This window comes from Andrographis paniculata, unplaced genomic scaffold (genome assembly GCF_009805555.1).
Source record: "Andrographis paniculata isolate CXL003 unplaced genomic scaffold, ASM980555v1 Contig5END, whole genome shotgun sequence".
Classification (NCBI taxonomy): domain Eukaryota; kingdom Viridiplantae; phylum Streptophyta; class Magnoliopsida; order Lamiales; family Acanthaceae; genus Andrographis; species Andrographis paniculata.
In genome coordinates, this window is record NW_026137595.1 from 1,111,954 (window position 1) to 1,127,439 (window position 15,486).

The 15,486-nt window shown below is 38.6% G+C and overlaps 2 protein-coding genes across 3 annotated transcripts; both read left to right on the forward strand.

Moving 5' to 3' along the window:
• Positions 1-1,318: 1,318 nt before the first annotated feature.
• Positions 1,319-3,651, forward strand: LOC127258929 (uncharacterized). 2 transcript variants are annotated; one of them, XM_051286009.1, is made up of 5 exons: positions 1,319-2,438; positions 2,529-2,721; positions 2,795-3,124; positions 3,224-3,307; positions 3,395-3,651. In XM_051286009.1, exons 1-5 carry the CDS (start codon positions 2,043-2,045, stop codon positions 3,442-3,444), a joined length of 1,053 nt encoding a protein of 350 aa, XP_051141966.1. In that variant the 5' UTR covers positions 1,319-2,042; the 3' UTR covers positions 3,445-3,651. The 2 variants fall into 2 exon arrangements, with proteins under 2 accessions (XP_051141966.1, XP_051141965.1); XM_051286008.1 differs by having other exon boundaries at positions 2,795-3,307.
• Positions 3,652-5,600: 1,949 nt separating this feature from the next.
• LOC127258683 (protein ELC-like) lies at positions 5,601-6,862 on the forward strand. Its single transcript, XM_051285625.1, has one exon. It carries the CDS (start codon positions 5,748-5,750, stop codon positions 6,729-6,731), a length of 984 nt encoding a protein of 327 aa, XP_051141582.1. The 5' UTR covers positions 5,601-5,747; the 3' UTR covers positions 6,732-6,862.
• Positions 6,863-15,486: the final 8,624 nt, after the last annotated feature.

Here is a 15,486-nt window from a genome sequence, read left to right on the forward strand (position 1 = left end):
AAAAATATTTTTAAAACTATGCTGCAACTAGTAATATCAAAATAATTCTAAAAAAATCAAACATTTTATTAATCCAAATATTATTAGAAATGTATCCATGGTCAATATAAGTAAAAGTGCACCACTATAGTACCGTAAGGATGAGCTGGTGATGTTAGGGTTGGACTTATGACATAATCAATTACGTGAGTTTTTAATACTTATCTGTCCGTGGGAAATTAATTTTTAGTAAGTAATTTTATTATTTTTAATTTACCGAATAATAATAAAATTATTATTATTTTCATCATATTATTTTAATAATTTTTTTCTAATATCCTTTTTTACTTTATATATACTTATTTATATTAAAATATCACTATTTTTTTATTTTATATTCCGGATCTGACATAATTATTTATTTTATTCGTTTAATTTAATTTGTCAATTATTTATATTTTTTTCTATTTCATATAATTTTTTATTTTTTTAAATACAATTATATTTTTTAATCACATTTTAAAAATAATAATTTATTTTTTTTTAATTTTAATTAAATTATTTAATTATTTTAATTATAATTTAAAATTATATTTATTAAATTATAATTATTTTTACTAATATATTTTTTAATTATTCATTATTTATACAATATTTAAAACTTAGTGGGTAATCTTAGGGTGTGTTTGTTTGAGGGTTTGGGTTTTAAGGTGAGATTTAAATAGTAAAAAATTTGAATTTGAATAGTTGTATGATGTGATATAAATAGATATTAATGTAATATTTTGAATGTAAAATTAATTTTTAATATAATATAAAAAATAAAAAATAAATATTTAATTTAATATTTTTTTGTAAAAAAATAGAATGAATAATAAAAATCTTCGCATATCCCTCAAACAAACACACCCCGATAAATTAGTGGGGATGAATAGACTAAAATCTTACCATATAACAAATACAATTCTTAGCCATAAAGTAAACCCGGAGGTGGGGGTCATTTGTGTAATTTCAAGCGCAGTAATTCACCCTGTCGGTGAAAAAAATATTACAGGGTTCTGTTCACCGCACGGCACGCGCCTCGCGCGTGAGACGGTTGAAAGCGCAGTTTTGAGGAGGTGGGCCCCACAAGCGCAGCCACAACGTAATTACGAAGTTTTTTGGAGGGCATTTTCGAGAACTTACATTACGGACGCGGAAGATATGACAACGCGTGGCCGCCATCGCGCCCTCAAGCGCGACATACTTTCGACACGTGTCCTATTATCCCGTTTATTGCTGACGTGGCATTTTTGCACTTGAAGTCACCGAGTTTTTATGCCGCTTTTAAAAGGCCGTCGTCGGTCGGTCTCGATTTTGCTTTATTCGGTAGACTGAACCATCACGCCAAAAGAGAGATAGAGAGAGAGGGTGGAAGATCGTCTCGGCGGAGTTTGGTTTGTCATCGGAAATGCATTCTCTGCCTTCAGATGATCGGTTTTTAGCCCCGGGAAGAAGCGGTGTCGTGTTGATTTAGCTGTCTGCTTTCTGTTTTTTTTCTGGTTTCCTGATTAGGTTTTTTGATAATTGAAAGCGAAGCTAAGCAAGCAATTAATTTTGAAATCTAGCAGATTTAGAAGTTATTTTATGGATTGAATTGAAATATGTTTAAGCGATGGATTATGTTTAGCGATTGTGGTAATCCTAGGGACGAGAGTATCGGATAATTTTTTGTTTTTTCCGAGTTTTTGCAGATCGGTTTTATTTTAAGCCAAATTCTAGGTTTTGTTGATTGGATTTGGTGGATGAGATTTTTGTAGGTTTTTTCTTCGATTCGTTTGTTTTTGGCTGTGTAACCAATTCGTAGTTTGGTTTCGAGTCTCTGAAACACTGTTCTGGTTTTGAGGTTGTTGAGGAGTTTTTCCTTGGATTGCAAAGATGATTTGAAATTTACTAGATTTTAGAGTTTGAAGTCGTGAAAGTTGACTGGAATTTGCGAACCAGCCAAGAAAAATGGGAGCCTGAACGCTGTGACTTGCAGAAGATTCAGTCGTTTCCAAATTTTGTTATCACACTCTGCTGTGATGCCTTATCCAACGAAGATCCAACCGATCGATTTCTACGACCCGCCGGAGTCGGAGCCAAAATGTGATGCGGCGGTGAATCCAGTTTACAAGTCGAGGTTTAAGCGGCTTTTCGAGAGACCGTTCGCGAGCGTATTGAAAACGCCAGCGCCGGATAAATCAGCATGTTCTAGGGAGACTTCACGCGACGGCAACAAGGACGAATCAGAAGAGTTTGAGCCTAGCTCGGCGTGCTTGGCGAAAATGGTCCAAAATTTTATCGAGGAAAGCAACGACAAACAACAGAGGTGTGAAAGGAAAAGATGCAATTGCTTCAACGGAAACTGCATGGAGAACTCCGATGAGGAGAAGGACTCATACAATTCCTCTTTCACCCACGCCATCGATGTTCTTAAGGTAGGATTTCGTCCAATATTTTTTTTTGCTTGCGTTTTGTCTCATGTGTGGGAATCTTATCTGATTAAACTTATGCTCAATGTCGAACAGAGTTTGATACCCTGTCTATCCGTTTCCGAAAAGAATCTGCTGGCCGACACTTCCAAAATCGTCGAGAGAATCAAGATTAACAAGCGTAAAGACGAGATTTGCCGCAAAATTGTTGCAGAAAGTCTCATAGCAGTTGGATACTCCGCTGCAATCTGCAAATCAAAATGGGAAAAATCCACCACTCTTCCTGCTGGTAAATTCCCATTCACTTCAATTGTTCTTGGGATAGCCTGTACAAAATCAAAACAATCGTTTAATTTCTCCAGGGGAACATGAATACATCGATGTGACGATCGGATCCGAGCGATTGATAGTCGAAATAGATTTCAAATCCGAATTTGAAATTGCAAGATCCACCAAGGCATACAAACAGCTTCTCCAGACACTGCCGAACATCTTCGTCGGCAAAGATAATCGTCTCGACAGTATCATCACCATTGTCTCAGAATCAGCCAGGCAAAGCTTGAAGAAGAAAGGCATGCCTTTTCCTCCATGGCGGAAAGCCGAGTATGTGAAAGCCAAATGGCTCTCGCCATTCTCCAGAATCTCCCCAACCTGCAACAACAATGATCCAGAAAACAAAGAGGCTGCCGCAGGTACAGCAAAGGGAAGTTCTTGCAACGCTGAATTTAAGACAATTGACAATATTGACTACTCTCTCTCTCCTTGTCCCAAAACTCTTCCTCCATGTGAAGGTGATTCTTCAACAATGGTGAAACAGTGGGAGCCATTGGAGATTAAGCCCAAGAGCCCACACAAAGGAGTGAAGATCGTTACTGGTTTGGCCTCTGTGATTGACAACAACATCAATAACCCATAATTTTCCTTTTAATCCTTTTTTTTGTTTTCTTGAAACTTTCTACCAGGTATGAACGAGTACCCTGAAGCCATATCTGGCGGTACCATCTTCCGGTAAGTCCCTACAAATTCCCTTCGCCTTTTTATGTAAGGGTGTTAGAACACTTAACTGACATTGTAGTGTCTTAGCGTGTGCTGATATTACCAATAAGGAAAACACACACAAAAAAAGCCTCGACTTGCTGATATTTGATAACAGTCCTGGCTTTGATTGTTGTTGTATGCTTTTTTGTTTGCTGATAAATTGAACACATGATTATTATTATTATTACTATTATTTTATATGTTTCGATTTCTGCATCCATTCTGTGCGCTTTTCTTGCTTTCTTGTCATGTCCCTCGTAGATTTCCCTTCAAGGGTGTGTTTGTTTGGGGGTTTTGGATTTTGGATTGAGGTTTGAATAGTAAAAATTTTGAATTTAAATAGTTGTATGATGTGATATAAATAGAGGTTGATCTGATATTTTGAATGTAAAATTAATTTTTTAGTATAATATAAAAAATGAAAAATAGGTGTTTAATTTAATATTTTTGGGGAAAAATTACAAGCGAACACACAAGTATATTTTGGAATTAGGAACTACAAACGTGCTTAGATTTCCGTGCTGATTTTTGTGTTGGCATTTTTTTTGGTAGAAGAATTATTATGATAATAGCTTGTGGGTTTTGAATAAATTGAAAAAACAGTGGAAAGTAGGAGGAGAAGGGAATAAATAAAATAGTGTGATGGGGAAGCAACGTGTGGCTCACTTTATATTTCTGTAGTTTTTGGTCTTTAAAGCTTTTGTGGTAAGAAAAAGTAAGTTAAATATGGGGAGAGTTGCTTTTAACAAGAACACGTTTCTTAAATAAAATGCTACAAAGTAGCAGTAGGTTGCTTCTTTGTCTTTGCTGGTGTTTACAGTATTTTATGTGCAAAAATTTTTGTCAACTTGTGTATAGTTTTTGTACCTTTTGTGTGAAATTTAAAATTGACGTTTGAGAAGGGGAAGTGTTTTGTAGCCACTGCATTATTATTTTGCAGACCTTTTTAGCTTGGTCCAGCTGAAATAATATTCAGCTCCAACTTCCAACTGTTATTATTATCCTACAAATAAGTCGGGTATTTTTAATTAATATTATTGTATCTAAAAAAATAATTAGAAAGTGGTTGGTTAAATAATGAATTTTTTTAAAAAAAAATGTAAAAAGATTAAAAAGTATCAAGCTGGTCCCGTAGTGGGCCTTTAGTGGCCCATATCAATCTGTACTCTTTACCTTTAACTTGGGCTAGAAATTTTAAACTGTGGAAAGTCTTGTTTCTCTGTTTGGGTTGCTTGGTTTTGAAAATAAATTTTTAAATAAAAAAATTTGAATACTAAAATGATAATGAAAATATAGGGGTTTTTTTATCTAATAAATATTTTTACTGATATAGTTTGAATCTGAACGAAACTCCCCAAGCTCTTTCGCAAAGCGTCTTTCCTTCTCAATGCCCATTCTTTCGTTAACAGTTATGTGCTTTTTGGGCTCGGGAACAAGGCTTATTGGGCCATTCCTTGATGAGTAAGTTTAATTGGAGTATGTTTATAAAGGTTTTGTTCGTTTGAAGGATTTTACCAAAATTTTACTGTTTATTCAAAATTCTTCTCTAAGAAATATCAAATCAAACATCTATTTTTTATTTTTATATTATGTTAAAAATTAATTTTACATTCAAAACATCACATGAATATTTATTTATATCACATCATATAACTATTCAAATTCAAAATTTTTACTGTTCAAATCCCAACTCAAAATCCAAACTCCTAAACAAACACACCCTTTGTAAAATAATTATATATATATATATATTTATGAATTATAAAAAATTACGCAAATAATATAATTTGGTCCGTTCAATAACCAAGTATTCGTTTCTTTTTTTAAATAATTGTACTGTCTACCTAACATTACAAATACTCTTCTAATTTACAATATATTACACAAATGTCATTGTCTTTATATCATACAATATTAATAGGGTTAATTTAGTCATTTTATATTTATTTATACTAATATTTATAAAATTACGTAAAAAAAAATCAAATGAATAGATAGATTGGGACGATGGGAGTATTATTTTTGACAAAAGAAAACACACTCTTATTTTTATTTGGATAACTTACAACTATGAATAAATAGTGTCCTATAATTGTTAATCCGAACAGTCTTAAAATAATCGAACTTGAACGAATCCATCCATTATAATAACAACAACATATAATATATGCACATAAACATTGACTCCACAAGTCTTTCACTCAATCTAATAACCATGGCTAATCTCATCTTCTCCAAGCAACCATATCCATTTTTCCCGACCACCAATCTCCGAACATGCCGACCACCTCATTCTCCCCGGCGCAGTTCATCGACGACGCCCTCTTCTGCACAACCCAAAACGCCCTTTCTTACACCCACCACAAATGGACCATCCGCCACCACCTCATTTCCCTCTTCCATAACTTCCCTTTCCTCCGCCCCTCCCTCGCCACCTTCACCCACAACGACGGCGCCGCCGTCAAGCTCCTCGCAGCCTCCGGCTCCCTCCCCGTCGCCGCCTCCGCCGCCGCCGTCCCCATCACCATCTGGGTCCACGAGCTCTACCCACACGCACGCCCTATTGTATATGTCGACACGCCCGTGTTGCATTCCATCCATGACTCCCACCCCTTCGTCGACCGGTCTGGCAATACGACATCGTCTTACCTCGTTAACTGGCGACACGACAGGTCCAATCTGACGGACCTCGTTCGCAGCCTGATCACCCTGTTTAATCTCAGCCATCCGTTTTGCCACGGTGGCCTCGGCCTCCGTTTCCGCCGTCCGCCGCCGACACTGTCGAAGACGGAGGCCTTGGACCGGCTGACCTGCTCGGTTTACTACGATCTACGCGCCGCCGCGGCGGCGAGTGAGGTGGAGATCCGGCGGCTGGCGGCAGTCCAGGTGGAGCTCCGGGATCGGGCCGCCGTGGCAGAGGCGGTGATTGGCGAGCTCGCCGGAGAGCGGCGGGCGCTGGAGGAGAGGGTGGAGATGATGTGTGAGGAATCCGATAGGGTTTTGAATTGGGTGGGGACGTACGGCGGCGCGTGGGTTTCCGACATTGATGAGGTGTTTGAAGGTCTGGAGGAGGCGGCGGAGGCCGTGGCGGAGTGGAGGGCGGCGGAGGATGTGGTGTATGCGTTGGAGAAGGCGGTGGAGAATGGAGTTTTGGGGATTGGAGAGTTTCTGAAGCAGGTGAGAATTTTGGGGCGACAGCAGTTCTTGTTAATGGACAAGATTCTCAGGGTTAAAAGTGACGGTAAATCTGTGTTCGAATGATCAGACGGCGTCGTTTCGTGTCTGTGTGTAAAAATAATACGCGATCGGCCATCGTCATGTTTGTTTGGGTGTTTTGAGTTTGGATGGGGATTTAAATACTAGAAATTTTGAATATGAATAAGTGTTAGATGTAATGTCGGATATAAAATTAATTTTTAAATATAATATAAAAATAAAAAATAAATATTTGATTTAATATTTTTTTAAAAAAAATTGAATAAATAGTAAAATTAAAAAAAAATCTTTGAACAAACACACCTCAATTGTATGCTCGAATTTGGACACACATGTGTGTTTGTTTGGTGTTTGGATTTTAAATTAACCTTGTAATAGTAAAAATTTTAAATCAAAATAATTGTATGTGTTGATGTAATTTTTCAACAAAAATAAAGTAAAATTCAAAGATATAGAAAATATCCTTAAACTTGATTAATTAGTGCCTGAGATTAGGAATCTCTAAACACTGTATGATACAGAAAATAAACTGGAAAATAAAAGACTGAAATTTAAAGTGGTGATCCCCAAATCTGACTTTGCTTTGTTGAAGTTGATTGAAGATTCCTTGCCAAATGACGATCCAAATCCTTAAATATTCCCTGGGAAACCGTACTGAAAACCGTCACCCGAACGGTTACAACGTCTCCTTCTCAACCGTCTTCCAACCTTTCTTATGCTGACACGTGTCCCCAGCAGACCAAAAATTCCCTATATTTCACTCCTTGAGCCGACCACAGACCTTCCGCTCTTTTGGCCCGACTGCCAATCTACAATAGTATGGGTCCGACCGCCAATCCTCCCGACTTGCGAACCATCTGGCTTGAGGTCTTTCCGCCTTGAGGACTTCCCGACCTGAAAACCTTCCGACTTGAGGTCTTTCCGCCTTGAGGACTTCCCGACCTGAAAACCTTCCGACTTGAGGTCTTTCCGTCTTGAGGACCTCCCGACCTGAAAACCTTCCGACTTGAGGTCTTTCCGCCTTGAAGACTTCCCGACCTGAAAACCTTCCGACTTGAGGTCTTTCCGTCCTGAGGACCTCCCGACCTGAAAACCTTCCGACTTGAGGTCTTTCCGCCTTGAGGACTTCCCGACCTGAAAACCTTCCGACTTGAGGTCTTTCCGTCTTGAGGACCTCCCGACCTGAAAACCTTCCGACTTGAGGTCTTTCCGTCTTGAGGACTTCCCGACCTGAAAACCTTCCGACTTGAGGTCCTTCCGTCTTGAGGACCTACCGACCTGAGGTCCTTCCGTCCTAATGACTTTCCGTCTTGAAGACCTACCGACCTGAAGACCTTCCGACCTGAGGTCCTTCCGTATTGAGGACCTACCGACCTGAGGTCCTTCCGTCCTAATGACTTTCCGTCTTAAGGACCTACCGACCTGAAGACCTTCCGACCTGAGGTCTCTGTAAAATCAATTTGATGAGATCCACCTTTGATATGACCTCAACTCTTCTGGGCAGCAAATAATGCTCGAGTTTAGTGCAAGCGAAGACCAATGAATAACACATTTTTTCTGGCATAGTGTAATTCAGTTCTGGTCCTGTAAGGGTTTTACTGAGATAGTAAATTGTCCTTTCCTTCCCGTCATCACCATCCTGCGCCAATAAACAACTAACCACTTCATATGTATTTGCCAAATAAAGTTTGAGTGGCCGACCTTGTTTGGGAGGCATCAAGACTGGAGGATGAACCAATGCCTGCTTGATAGCATCTAAAGCCGTTTGTTGGTCGGGACCCCATTCAAAGGCAATTTTTCCAGCTTTCAACAATTTAGTAATGGGTCTGACCTTGCCAGCAGCATTAGAAATGAAACGCCTCAAATAATTCACCTTACCCAACAGACTTTGGATTTCTGTAACCGTCTTGGGTGGCCGACTATCAAGAATGGCTTTAGCCTTATTGGCATCAATTTCAATTCCTCTCTCATGAACTAAGAATCCTAGAAAGCTCCCGGCTGATATTCCAAAAGCACATTTGGTCGGATTCATCTTCAACTTGTACTTCTTCATTCTTTCAAATGCCTCTTCAAGATCTCTCAAATGTTCGTCAAAGCTGGCAGATTTAACTATAACATCATCAATATACACTTCCATAGATCTGCCAATTAAATCATGAAAGATTGAATTCATGGCTCTTTGGTAAGTTGCCCCTGCATTCTTTAACCCGAATGGCATGACTGTCCATTCATAAATACCCAAAGCCCCTGGGCATCTGAATGCTGTCTTAGGAATGTCTTCTTCTGCCAAGAATATTTGGTTATAACCTGCATAGCCATCCATCAGACTAAGGATTTTATGCCCTGCTGCTGCATCTATCAGCATGTCGGCCATAGGCATCACGTATTCGTCCTTAGGGGTAGCTAGATTCAAATCCCTGAAGTCGATGCATATCCTTATCTTACCATTTTTCTTGACCACTGGCACAATATTAGCCAGCCACTCCGCATAACGGCAAGGTTGAATGAAACCCACTTTGAGAAGTTTTTGGATTTCTTCCTTGATTTGAGGCATCAGATCTGGACTCATTCGCCTTGGAGGTTGTTTGTAAGGTTTACAACCTTCTTTGATGGGCAATCGATGCTCTATTAGACTTCTTGTCAAACCAGGCATCTCTGAATAATCCCACGCTAAACAATCAATGTTGTTTCTAATAACTTCAAGCATCATTGTTTGTTGCTCTTTAGACAAATAACCACTTAACCTGATCACTTTTGGAACCAATTCGGTTCCTAAATTAAACTCCAATAACGGGTCTTGTGATGAAGCTGTTGGTTCTGTTTTTTCTAATAAGTCGGGCCAACGAAATTGTTCATCTTCTTGGAGGTGAACATCCAGAATCTCTTTATTATTTTCTACTTTATGTAATAACTGCTTTAAATAGAACTTATTAATAAGAGAACTACATACTTCTAAAGTTGTATCTTCCATTACAAACAACTTATACAGAAATGGGTGTGGCTTTATCATGAGCCATACAATAAAGGTGTTCTTTTAATAGAACATCGAGTTCTGGCCAGTGACTTTATAACCCTTGTTTGGGTATTCCCTGGCCATATACAACTGAGACATCGGAGCCAAATGACTAGAATAAAACACTGACTCTTCCACTTGTTCTGTTACGTCGAATGGGTTGTCATTCGCTTCCATTTTAAAGACCTGATTTCCTTCCCAGAACATTAACTGTTGGTGCAAGGTTGATGGAACACATTGAGAGGCATGAATCCAATCTCGTCCCAGCAAAAGAGAGTATGTGGTATCTGCGTCCACAATAAAGAAAACAGTGGAAATTTTCTTTGGTCCGACCTCAATTGTGGCAACCATCATACCTTCAGGCTTGGTCGGCTGCCCTGTAAAACTTGTCATTTCGAATTCCACAGGGGACAGATCATGAATTCCTTTCCCTAGCTTCTTGAGAGTCTTCAATGGCATAACATTAAAGACTGCTCCATTATCCACGAAAACCTTTGTGATTGGTTTCCCACAAATGTGAGCATTAACATACAGGGGTTTCAAATGGGAGTTCGCACCCTCTGGAATAGGAGGAAACACAATTGAAGGTGCTTCCGACTGAGGCTCAGAATCTGTAATCTTTGCCCACTCTGTTTCCTCTAATTCGCCATCTGCCAAGAATGCCCATAAAGGTTCGTCCATAATATCATCTACCAGACTCGCCCACGTCGGTTCATCACTCATCTGGTTAACCTCTGTCATTCGACAAGGGATTCGTGGTCCCAGACGAGATTTAACAGATCTTGAATTTTCCTCTGTAGGCACCACTTCTTCCTTCGTCTCATTTCGAGATTGAACCGTCAAGGATTCAATACGAAATTCTTCCAGAGATGGATTGATGTTGATCCGTTCACAATGTTGGCATCTAAAACCTTTAATTATTTCATGTGCCATTCCCTTACCTTTCCCCTGTCCCGACGAACTTCTTTTGGTATAGTCGGAAGCTCCTAATCCGTCCTTCGGTTGCTTTCCTGACCAGACCCGACTGGACCGACTTATTGGAGACTGAATGGCCGCTCCCTGCTCGTCGGTCGTTTGTTCTGTAAAGACTCTAATGGACTGATCTCCTGTCAAGTGGTCGGCCGCATTTTGTTCGTCGGTTCTTTGTTGCACTGCAGGAACTCGTTTCCCATACTTTGCAGCATACCTGCGTTTGGCATTGCGAATCTGTGTACGATTCATACCTGGGAAACGAGGATCTATATCAACGGGTAAAGGCTTTTTATTTCGAGCCCAATCGTTCCCGACTGAACCCGTTTTTCTGGTCGGGTGGTCTTTCACTAAAACCTTTTCCTTCACTTCCACGTTAAAAGAACCGTCTGGACGGTCCCATTTTTCAGCGACTGGCCTTTCAACAACCTTGAGTCGTTCTTCCGGTCGGCTGCTGTTTGGCTGATTCCCTTTCTTTTTTCCGGGACTAGTTTGCTCCCCTGTTTGTCCACTATTGACCGAACTTTTCCTTGTTTCCGAACTTGGTTGGATGTCAACCATTGCAGTTGTTAGTTTCGGAAATGGTTGCTGGTCTACACCTAAAGTGATGTATTTGAGCCGACCTGTCTTGATGGCTTTTTGAATTTCCTTCCTAAAATGAGTACACTGACTTGTAGTGTGTGTGAAAGAATTATGCCACTTACAATATGGTCTCCCTTTGATTTCTTCTTTAGTGGCAAGTCTTTGGCCCTTTGGAATACGAATCTGCCCATCAGTCAGTAGGATATCAAAGATTTCATCAGCTTTCGAACTATCAAAGGTCGGTTGCTCCTTTCCTTCAGATCCTGGTACTGGCTTCAATTTAGGACATACATACGGTTTTCCAGAAAGGATTTCGGCTGCCATCTCTTCTGACTGATTAAAATCAAAGTCGCATGTTTCTGTTCCCATACTCGCCATATGTTGGCCTCTATTACGCCTGTTATGCTGATCTTCCTCTCTGAACAAAGACTCTAGACGTCCTGCCTTGGATGCAAGATTTGCCAAATCCTCAACATCCAGGGCAGTGAGTGCCTTTCTTAAGCGATTATGCATATTCCGGACCACTAAATTGGTCATCTCTTTCTCACTGATTACCGTAGGACATCGTCCCTTCATCAATCGCACCCTTTCTATAAACTGTGAAGCAGTTTCTTCTGGATACTGTCTCAATTCAAGTAAATCAGTTAAAGAAACAACTGGTAAAGGATTAAAGAATCTAGCGTGAAATGCCATTTCCAATCCTTCCCATGTCTGAATTTGTCCAGGAGGTAGACTTACAAACCATGAAAACGCCGTTCTGGTAAGAGACAAACCAAACAGCTGTAACTTATAAAAAGGGTTATTGCCAACCTCTCCTAATTGTGCTGTGAACCGACCAACATGTTCTATGGTGGAAGATCCGTCCTCCCCTGAGAATGCATGAAAGTCGGGTGGTCGAAAATTCCTTGGGAGAGGGTGTTCATGAATGATCCTTTCTGGGAAAGGTCTTTGATATGCAGGGCGGTTAGCCATCTGAGGAGTTAATCCATACTGATCCCTTAATATATGTGCAATCTCATCAGGATCTACATGAAAGCGTTGATGATCAGGAACCTGGAACGGATCCTGCACAGGAATATGAATCGGATCATGTATATATCCTTCAGGCCTGTCCTCCCTTGTATTGTTCGGCTGCGAATTGGTAACCCTTGGTCCCAGTGGAACATTGTTGGGAAAAGTCAAAGGAGTTTTTCCCCGATCCATTCGGTTGGGATTTGTGGCACTTGGGAATGTACTATCCACGAATGATGGCCCTGCGAAATTTGCCTGTGGTCTGGACGGTGACACTCCTGGTGGCGTTTGAGTGGGTTGAAGACTAACCCTTGACAATGCTTGATCTATCATGTTCTGCAACTGACTCTGTTGCTCACGCAACATGTTCGTTTGTTGCTCACGCAACATATTCTGCATAACCAAGGTATGCTGGTTGTTCATTTGTTGAACATAAGACCACCAATCAGTTGGTGGTTGTGGGATGTCCCCGGCATTTGGCACAATGGGTGGTGGAACGGATTCTCCCACCGGTGTCGAAGATGCTTGCGGTTGTGACCCTGCCATATGGACCCTTCCGATGATTCGGCCGGATCTAAGACGTATGAAATTATCGCCGGAATTGGAATGAGCAATTTTGTCTTGCTCCCACTGTGGTCGCCAATTTGTTGATGTAATTTTTCAACAAAAATAAAGTAAAATTCAAAGATATAGAAAATATCCTTAAACTTGATTAATTAGTGCCTGAGATTAGGAATCTCTAAACACTGTATGATACAGAAAATAAACTGGAAAATAAAAGACTGAAATTTAAAGTGGTGATCCCCAAATCTGACTTTGCTTTGTTGAAGTTGATTGAAGATTCCTTGCCAAATGACGATCCAAATCCTTAAATATTCCCTGGGAAACCGTACTGAAAACCGTCACCCGAACGGTTACAACGTCTCCTTCTCAACCGTCTTCCAACCTTTCTTATGCTGACACGTGTCCCCAGCAGACCAAAAATTCCCTATATTTCACTCCTTGAGCCGACCACAGACCTTCCGCTCTTTTGGCCCGACTGCCAATCTACAATAGTATGGGTCCGACCGCCAATCCTCCCGACTTGCGAACCATCTGGCTTGAGGTCTTTCCGCCTTGAGGACTTCCCGACCTGAAAACCTTCCGACTTGAGGTCTTTCCGCCTTGAGGACTTCCCGACCTGAAAACCTTCCGACTTGAGGTCTTTCCGTCTTGAGGACCTCCCGACCTGAAAACCTTCCGACTTGAGGTCTTTCCGCCTTGAAGACTTCCCGACCTGAAAACCTTCCGACTTGAGGTCTTTCCGTCCTGAGGACCTCCCGACCTGAAAACCTTCCGACTTGAGGTCTTTCCGCCTTGAGGACTTCCCGACCTGAAAACCTTCCGACTTGAGGTCTTTCCGTCTTGAGGACCTCCCGACCTGAAAACCTTCCGACTTGAGGTCTTTCCGTCTTGAGGACTTCCCGACCTGAAAACCTTCCGACTTGAGGTCCTTCCGTCTTGAGGACCTACCGACCTGAGGTCCTTCCGTCCTAATGACTTTCCGTCTTGAAGACCTACCGACCTGAAGACCTTCCGACCTGAGGTCCTTCCGTATTGAGGACCTACCGACCTGAGGTCCTTCCGTCCTAATGACTTTCCGTCTTAAGGACCTACCGACCTGAAGACCTTCCGACCTGAGGTCTTTCCGTCCTGAGGACCTACCGACCTGAAGTCCTTCCGTCCTGTATTTTCCTTAGAAATAAATAAATAAATTTATTTTCCTTGATTTCCTCACGGTGTCCTTCAGCCAGTTCAATCAACCCTATTGCCAGGCCCATTCTTCTTTTTTACTTTGGGCTTTTAACCTAATTCTAAATTTCGTACGTAACAGTATGATAGTAATATAAATATATGGTAATGTGATATTTTAAATTTAAAATTAATTTTTAGCATAATATTATATAAAAAAATAAATATGTTTTTTATTTTATATATTTTTAATAAAAATTGAATAAATAATTAATTTTTGAGAAATCCCTCAAACAGACACACCCTCTTAGTAAATTAATGAGTTAAGAGAATAATTTGGATTTGTTTGTTTTTTTTTTTTTTGCTATAATTGAAATTTTTACTATTTAAATTTTGTATTTTTTAAAAAATATATTTTTTTATTTTATAAAATATTTCATCATATATTATTTTAATATCAAATACAAATTAATTTTTTTTTTTCAAATCCGTTCACTCAAACATATCCTAAAAAAATTGAGTAACTATTTTGTGGCAATTAATATATAAACATAAAATAATATTGAAAAATATAAATATGAAATAAAAACAATATAAAACTTACTTACAATAAAAGAAAAAAGAATTTAAAGAATTTTAAATTTATTTATTTTTAAGATAATTTAGTTATTAATATAATAAATAATGTAATTAATATAATTAAAAATATTAAGGGTGTGTTCGTTTGTAGGATTTTAACAAAATCCTACTATTCATCCAATTTTTTCTCCCCAAAAACATCAAATCAAACACCTATTTTTCATTTTTTATATTATACTAAAAATTAGTTTTACATTCAAAACATCACATCAACACCTATTTATATCACATCATACAACTATTCAAATTCAAAACTTTTACTATTCAAATCCCAATTCAAAATCCTAACCCCAAACAAACACACCTAAAAAAGTAATTTAATTTTTTTTAAAAATATAGTCAATATATATCTCTTCATCTTAAATATGATAGTAATATTTATTTTCAGTATAAGAATCTAGTGAGTATTATTAAGTGAAATAATTTAAAAATTAAGTGATACGAAGAGATATACATATATTTATTTAAACAATGTGATAAAAATAAAATGTAGCTTAAGAATTAAATATATTTAATCATTTTTAATTTTAAAATATTATAGAAGATATAAGACATATAAAAACGAAAATATTGCGAGGAAGGAATAGAATTTTATTTTTGTATCTACTCAAATCATTAAAGTTTTAAAATGGAAAATTAATTTTAGGCAACCTTTTGGCTTATTTTGCAGATTTCTCTTTAATTTGATGCACTAAATCAGGCCTTATATTTTAGGCATGAATTATTTTCCTTTTATACTAATATTTAGGATATTTTCTATTTAAAATTTTCTTTAATAAAATATTATATTAAATTATTATTTAAATAAAAAAATTAAAAACAGACATTCCATTTTATCAATAATAATAATAATTA

Excerpts from the sequence above, each read along its gene's own strand:
- LOC127258929 (XM_051286008.1), top strand. The coding sequence starts at position 2,043 with ATGCCTTATCCAACGAAGATCCAACCGATCGATTTCTACGACCCGCCG. Across the intron at positions 2,722-2,794 it reads ATCCACCACTCTTCCTGCTG|GGGAACATGAATACATCGAT; the intron begins GTAAATTCCCAT and ends TAATTTCTCCAG. Across the intron at positions 3,308-3,394 it reads AGGAGTGAAGATCGTTACTG|GTATGAACGAGTACCCTGAA; the intron begins GTTTGGCCTCTG and ends ACTTTCTACCAG.
- LOC127258683 (XM_051285625.1), top strand. The coding sequence starts at position 5,748 with ATGCCGACCACCTCATTCTCCCCGGCGCAGTTCATCGACGACGCCCTC.